The sequence below is a fragment of the Siniperca chuatsi genome, linkage group LG11 (assembly GCF_020085105.1).
Source record: "Siniperca chuatsi isolate FFG_IHB_CAS linkage group LG11, ASM2008510v1, whole genome shotgun sequence".
NCBI classification, from domain to species: Eukaryota; Metazoa; Chordata; class Actinopteri; order Centrarchiformes; family Sinipercidae; genus Siniperca; species Siniperca chuatsi.
The window spans coordinates 20,252,575-20,260,780 of record NC_058052.1 but is presented as its reverse complement, the minus strand read 5'-3'; the positions used below and the strand labels follow the sequence as shown (position 1 = coordinate 20,260,780).

At 39.2% G+C, this 8,206-nt stretch overlaps 1 protein-coding gene across 1 annotated transcript; it reads left to right on the top strand.

Moving 5' to 3' along the window:
- Positions 1–1,716: 1,716 nt before the first annotated feature.
- Positions 1,717–3,041, top strand: sf3b5 (splicing factor 3b, subunit 5). The gene is made up of 2 exons (XM_044213347.1): positions 1,717–1,869; positions 2,284–3,041. Exon 2 carries the CDS (start codon positions 2,312–2,314, stop codon positions 2,570–2,572), a length of 261 nt encoding a protein of 86 aa, XP_044069282.1. The 5' UTR covers positions 1,717–1,869; positions 2,284–2,311; the 3' UTR covers positions 2,573–3,041.
- Positions 3,042–8,206: the final 5,165 nt, after the last annotated feature.

Here is an 8,206-nt window from a genome sequence, read left to right as displayed (position 1 = left end):
CTTCAGTGCTCGTGGTTGTATGACCCAGTGTAACAATATTTATGAAATGGTTAAACAATTTAACACCATGTGCATGAGAACTCTGGACCAAATTGCCCCGATGATAGCTAGGTCATGTCGTCCCTCCAACCCAAGGCCATGGATACATGAAAATATTAGAAAACTAAAAAGAGAATGTAGACGAGCTGAACGTCAATGGAAAAAGTCATAACTTCAAGTTCTTCGGCTGCATATGAGGGAGTTATTATCATCATTTAATTCACTGGTAAAACTACTTACTTACTAACTCACTTCTCTAATCTTGTTGCCTCGCAAAAGCATAACTCAAAATTTCTCTTCAGTACCATCAGTACCAACAGTCTACTCTACAGTCAACTCTTCCCCAGTTACTGTATGTGCCAGCTCTGTTGAGGACTGTGACAAGTTTTTAAAGTATTTTATGGAAAAAATAGAAAACATCAAAGCTTCAATTACTTCTGCTGTGTCACTTCTCTCTTCACCTGAGCCCTCGCCCTCCTCCACGCTGTTAGATAAGTTTAGCCCCATTACCCTAAGGGATTTGGTCGACATTGTATTTAATACCAATCTCTCTACTTGTAATTTTGACATTTGTCCTTCCAAGCTTTTTAATAAGTTTTTGAAGTCATCGCCCCCTGACTTATTGACATTGTCAATGAGTCTCATAGAGCTGGCATGGTCCCGGACTATTTTAAACAGGCCTGTATCCAGCCTCTCCTTAAAAAACCTGGATTAGATCCAACACTCACCCATAACTACTGTCCCATACCCAAATTACCTTTGATCTCCAAAATTGTTGAAAAGGTTGTTCTAATCTGGCTTTAGAAAGAACCACAGTACGGAAACAGCATTACTTAGAATAACAAATGACGTCCTGATGAGTACGGACTCTGGTAATCACACCATTGTCATTTTGCTGAACTTGAATGCAGCCTTCGATAAAGTTGATCGTACAATTCGACTCAACAGACTCAGAAACTGGGTTGGCCCAGGTGAAACTGTTATAGAGTGGTTTTCATCTTACTTATCAAACAGAGTATTCAAAGTCACTGTTGACAACTTTTGCTCTTCAACTGCTCCCATGTCATGTGGGGTCCCACAGGGCTCAGTCCTTGGCCCTATTTTGTTCAGTTTATATCTGTTGCCCTTTGGCCATTTCACCCCTATGTCCTACCATTGTTGCTGTAGACCTTCTTGTTCCCCTAAGATTTGCATAGGCAATGCTATATGACCAAATCACGGAGTAACATATTGTTGAAGCCACAAATGAGGCTTTATGTTGTATTAGCAACACGTTAGCCTCAGACAGAGCTAGTATTAATGGCTAGCTTGGTCAGCACTAAACTGATTGCAGACAATGAACCATATCAAATTACAAACAAGAGTTACAAAATAGCTACAATACAGCCAACATCAAGAGGTAGAGGCAGACTTCCTGCTAAACTACAGCCTGTATTAAGATAGAAGAATTCTTCATCTTTAAACAGGTTCTTTACCAAAATAAAACTTAATTACCAAGAAATTGACACCCTCTCAGACCAAAACAAAATTTTGTATTTACTTGGGGAGAAAACGGACATTGCTATAGAAGCAGCAAAATAGTGCATTTCTTTTGTGTCAGAGCTTGAAGGAAAACCAGCCAAAAAACAGATGAAACTGTACTGAGCTCCTTTGAAATCTGTATAACCTGGTCCGAGATTAAAGAGTTACTCTCTGTGTTTCTCCCCGGTTCATTTTACAGGGGGAACCTACCGGAAGTCATTGGTCCATTGCTGTGCTACGAAGTCCTCGAGGATCGGCATATTATTTATATCCCCTGCCTTCGCTCTTGAGCTGTTTACATTTTATCGAGTAAGTATTTTTTTGTATTTGCAAGCTATATGATCACTAACAAACCGGTATTTTGCTAAAAGTGCAGCTTAAGTTACGGTTTTGATAAGACTTTTATAGGGTTAACATCAGCTAGCTAACCTCACGTTACTGTTAGCCAGAATGCTATTGAAAACAACGTTAGCATGCTAGCTGTTATTTGTAAAAGCGCTAGAAAGCCAGAAATTAGTTAATTTTACAATGACTAAGCCAGATATGTTGCTGTTGTTTTTAACTAGATAGCAGTTATATAATATAATATAATCGCTTAAGTTACATGGCTCAAAATTCACTCGGTATTTTTTTTTATCTCATTGTCGTCAGTCTGCCTCTGCATGAATTCTGCATGAACTTATATATTTTTATCACATTCTAACTTTTTCCTCCTCTGTCCAGAGCCTCCGGAACTCTCATCTCAGCGAGAATGACCGACAGATACAACATCCATAGTCAACTGGAGCATCTTCAGTCCAAGTACATCGGCACAGGACACGCTGACACCAGCAAGTGGGAATGGCTGGTCAACCAGCACAGAGACTCTTACTGCTCCTACATGGGACATTTTGACCTGCTCAACTACTTCTCCGTTGCTGAGAACGAGAGCAAAGCGCGTGTCCGCTTCAACCTGATGGAGAAGATGCTTCAACCATGTGGACCACCAGCAGACAAACCTGATGATGCCTAGATTACACTGGAGTGACCGGTGGATCCCCCCCACAATATTTTTGTAGTATTTGGGTTTTTTTGTTGGACATTCAACTTAGTTTTCTGCCAGACATATTCAATGTTATGCTCTATTTCTATTTCTGACCATAAAATTAGAACTGCTGCTACAGCCTTGTATAACCCTGCCAACACTGAATGGATTGTCCACTTACACAGTATAAGATACCTGGACACCCATCTTTATATTGTTTGCATCTGGACCACTGAAAAACACTGTTTTTTGCCCCATACAGCTCTGCAGCTTTCAGGGAAATTAACGACAAAGGAGAGTAGGAAGGACTTCAAGATCTAAACAGTCACCAGAGAAGATAATAGAAAACATGTACAAAGTGGTGTACTATCATTTGTCAAGTATTTGTATTAACTGATGGAGCTGTATTCTTGATAGAAATTTCTGTTTTGATTTAATTAAAATTTGTCTTTCTCTATGTTGGCTTGTTCACATCAAGACTGCATTTACATGCTTTTATATTTCATTGTTCAAATTAGTCAACCAGCACCCTGCTCAGTCATTCATGTGTTACTGTTTAAAATGTAGTCATTTCTCCTCACAAAGTCAGCACCCAGATTACATACAGATGGGTGACAAATTAAACCATCAAAAAGTGACTTAGTGCAGCGTCGGGTCACCACAAGCAGACAAGTGCTTCAGTGCTTGGTTCAGATTCTCCAAGTTTCTGTAATGCTACAGGAGGGATGAACACCAATTTTTCAAAAGATATCCCCCAATTTGGAGTTTTTATGATGGTAGTGTAGAGCGCTGTCAGTCCCAAATCTTCCATACGTGCTCAGTCAGGTTGAAATCTGGTGACTAAAGGCCATAGCATATGATTCATATCGTATTCATAATCCATCAAATCATTCAGTGACCTCTCATATCCTCTGGAAGCATTTTTTCCTGTTAAGTTTCTTTTAATTTGTCACCAGTGTGTAGTTTCATCAGTAAGAGAACAAATTAGGCAAATTATATGGTATATTTTATTGTATCAAGTATTGAATTTTCAAGCAATAGGCAAGGATATGTTGTGCTTCAGTCTGAATTTCAGAGAGAAGTTGGGGGAGAAAGATGAGTAAATGACAAAGAAACTTTAACATTAAAATTTTACATAAAAAAAAAGCCTGTATTGGATCACGAGCTCCAACACAAACATAAGCTCAGAAAAAAAATATTAACTGAAAGAAAAATAGGAAAAGAAGTAAACATTTTGTCACCATTAAAAATCAAGATACAATAAATGTATATTAATGTTACAGATGTACAGAGCAATCAAAGTCAATTCAAAATATAGTCATAAAAGTCAGTCTGGGACTGTAGGAAACAATTTCTCAACATAAGTGGGTCTTCAACAGTTTTTTTGAAGCTTAAGAGCTGTGCAAATTTGTGTTAATAAAAGGTGAGATGATACATGCTTGTAAATGAAGTTCAATTTTTGTACTGACATTTATATTTTACAATTAACCTCTAAACATGCAGGTGTCTGAGGTCAGTTTGGAAAATGTAAACTGCAAGCCAGAACCACCAATGTGTGCATAACGCCTATCAGCTACATGTATATATTTGCAGCACTAAATTTCATTTGTTTGGCCTTGCAGATTCAACAAACTATTGTCCACCTACACAGTCTCACACACATCCACCACATTTGGGCACATACTCTTTTGTACCCAATCATCCACCCACACATTTGAGTGTGGGCAGATCAGCTGTGCATGACTTAAACACAGCCAGACATGCTGTATCTCATTTTGTCTGATTTTCAATTAAATTATTACATTGCCATGTGTTTAAGTTGTACTGTAGACAACAGCATGTCACTCAAGTCAAGTAAAAAATTCAAAGAACATCATTTGAAGAGGTGGCCGGTCCTCATATATGGTGTTTATGGTTGATAGAACTAAAAATTTCCATTTCATTTACATATCTGAAAAGCAAGGAATAGCAATTAGATTTCAGAGTGCAAATTAACTTCTCAAGCAGTGGTACTGGTTTAAAAAACCACCATGAAAAACAGGTCAGGGTAGGCATAAAGACAATTATTCCAATGTTGAATCTGAATCAGTGTCTTTGATCAGGAGTGTCAGGTGAATATGCTACTAGCCATGAGAACATGTTTTTATAATGCTAATTGCCTCAGAGTGGTTAAAGTAGAATAGATGTTTGAAGCTGCAGTTGGTACAAGGCTCATGTTTGGACTTAAGTGGGCAGCAGGCAAAGTGAGATGTGTGACTAGAAAAGACTTCAGATGATTTATCAAAGCATGCTGCCGGCCAAATTCACACACAAATACAGACACTTGGTGGGAAAGGATGCAATGCATGACTCATTGCTGGATTGAGAGACAAGTCAGTGGGTGCCAAGGAAGTTCTTGTGTTGCGCATCACGTCTGGGTGTGTGTGTGTTGGAGGGCTTCTTAGTGGGGTAAGTCCTTGCCATCTGTCCTCGCTGTGAGAGTCGTGGAGACGGCGCTGCCAAATCAGGCGTGAAAGCAACGTGAGGTCTGTCGGTGTGTCATCATCACACACACGCACACACACACACACACACACACTAAACACTCACATAAACTGCTTGACTTGACACAAGCACATAAATAGATGTCTGCTCCTCAGTTTCCAGCAACATCGGTGGAGATGGACTCTCCTTTTTTTAACGGTAATAAGGCTTGTAGGTGGGTGTACTTTGATTATAGGCTATAACACCCATAGGTGAAGCACTCTGAGAGAAACATCTTATGCACATTTTTCCTCCTCTTCTTTCTCTACACAGGAAAAAAAATGGAAACATTTATTGTTAATCTGCTGAGGAAAGCACCAGCAGATCGGAGAAATTATTGAATAGGCACCTGCAATTTCCACTTTGAGAAAGGTTTGATCATCAAGTTCATTTACCATGGTGAGAAAGCATGTTGGCTTTTTTGACAGGTATCTTTTTTGGTATGTGAAATATGTCTTTACTGTACCAATAAATAAAGTGACAAATGTTTTATGTAACAATTCCCATTTTTAAGTATATTTTTAAGGCACAAGTGAGCACACGTGTTTACATAAAGCAAAGGGAAATAACAGTGTAACTGAAACAGCTTGTTCTGTTTTGTTTATTCCTTCTGGAGTCTTTCACAATGGCTATAAATACCGTGCCCTGCCTGCCAACACACGCATACACACTATAGAGACTTTTACAGTACAGGTACATAAAAACAGTTTTGTACACTCATAATCCACATCCTGTATTTGCAGTAAAAAATGTTTTGATTCAGTTCTGGAAAGTCACAAATAAAATGAGGCAAATAAAGATACTGAATACCCACTAGGGTCTCTAGCTGTCGGGTGGATCCTAATATTTTTGGAATAAAATGCCTAAGTGTATACTTAGGCTAGAAATAGTTTATGCTTCAATTCATACCTCTCTGATTTTGAAGGTGTTGCTCTAAATCCACAAAATAAAAAAGAAAGTATAACACAGCAGCTGTTGTGTTGTCTAATTCTGAGACAAAATTGGGACCGAGACCTGTATATTTTGACCTTAGTGCTTTTAGGGTAATGACCCAAATTCAGAATTAGGTTTGATAATTGATCCCCTTCGGCATATATAGCCCATAACCCCTTGTTACATGCTGGTATAGAGGATCACACCTGTGGAATATCGCCCTTTTAGCCACACTAGCATGGATGTAGGGGTGGTATATCACTTCGGTCCATACTGAAATATCTCAACAACTATTGGATGGATTGCCATGACAACAGGCATTCATAGTCCCTGGAGGATGAATCCTAACTACTTACTGACTTTTCCTTTAGCGCCACCATGAAGTTGACATTTGTGGTGTCCAATACTTTGGTTTATCACCAAATAAACTAATGCCATTCCCACCAGCCTCAGCTGTCACTTGTGTTTAGTGCTAATTACCAAACATTAGCATGCTAACACGCTAAACTGAGATGGTGAACATGGTAAACCTTACACCTGCTAAACGTCAGCATTTAGCTCAATGGTACTCAAGCCGAAGCTCCATTTGAAGCAGTTCAACTGTACTAACTCTCTTTTGATGGTGAGTCTCCATCACACTGGTCATGAAGTCAGTAAGTACAGGTCTGCTTGAACATCTCATAGCCCAACACCCACTGAATCGATCTAATCTGGCATGGTAGGTCATTATCACCTCACCTCTGCAACCATTCAGGACCCTGCAGTGTCTTGATAGTCGAGGCAATTAATTCTATTCCTTCACATGACCCTGTAAAAGCTATAGTTAGACTGGAAAGTGCATTGGCATCAGTACGTGTTTGCATTTTTAAATGCATTTTTAAGTGCCTGACAGTGAATGGCATCTTTGAATAACCACTTGGCCTTTCTGTGTTCATGCAGATGTGAGTGTCTCGTTTGGCCGGTAGTTCACGTATGCTCTCTCCTCTGATTACTCAGGAGCTCAGCCAAACAGTGAAAAGGTCCAGGAAGCACATTCACCCTCATCAAATATGAATGCTCTAACAATCTAATTATCTTTGCCCTTTTCTGCCACCCACCTGTTTTATCCATCTATCTGCCTCAACTCTTCTTCTCCACTGTTCTTCTCCACTAAACTCGTCGCTCTCATCTTCTTTACTGCTTACACCCCCTCCTGCAAATCTCATCACTTCCTCCTTTTCTCCCGCTTTCTGTTCTGTCTTTCTTTTTTCCATCTTCATTGCTCAGATAGGCTCACCAGTGGAGTGGAAACATCCAAGAAAAAACACATAAATATTTTCTGTGAAGAACGCAGGAGTGTGTGCCTGGCATAATTTTCTCTAACTAAATGCAAACAGAAATCCTGAGGAATAATGGTGCTCAGAAGAGGAAAGCGAATGAATGCTGGACAAAAATACTTAATGAGTGTCAGAAAAGAAAAATGAAAAGTTTACTTCAAAATCCCTTTTGGTTAACAAATGCAGTTTAACCATATTTGAAACTAACTGTGAGTCTTTTGGAAATAAAGGTTATCACCCACGCCTCTTATTGAACAATTACCTTCTAATAAAACTTCTGAGCACAGAAAATTAACAGCTGACTTGGTTTTAGATTAGTTTTTCCCTTTCCTGCATTGTTAATCTTTTACAACCTTTCACGCATGCAAGTCATTTGAGAAGTGGAATGACTGAACAGTACGACAGGGTGGAATAAATCCTCTAATAATCACACTTTTTGTAACCTTGTGGGGTATTAGACTGATGATTAATATCTACCCTTTTCCAATTGAGTAGTAGACCTGCATTACAGCCAAGACCTCCAGGCAGTGTGCCAGGGACAAAACCCTGTGTGCCTTCCCATCCTGCCTGGGAAACTTCATTAACGTGGGGAGTGTGAGTGTGCATGTATATGTGTGTGTGTGTGTTTTACAACTAATATGACTTTTGGGCTAAAAAGTGGAAACTTTTTAACACTGAAAAAAAGGGCTCATTTTAGATTTAAGGTTTAGGTTTAAAGTTCAGGTCGGAAAAATATGAGCGTGGTGAATTTTAGCGTAAAGATAAAGGTGTGTGTGTGTGTGTGTGTGAGTGAGTGAGATAGAGAGAGGTTTATGATCACTGTGGGCCAGGAGGGAATCTTTCAGATATA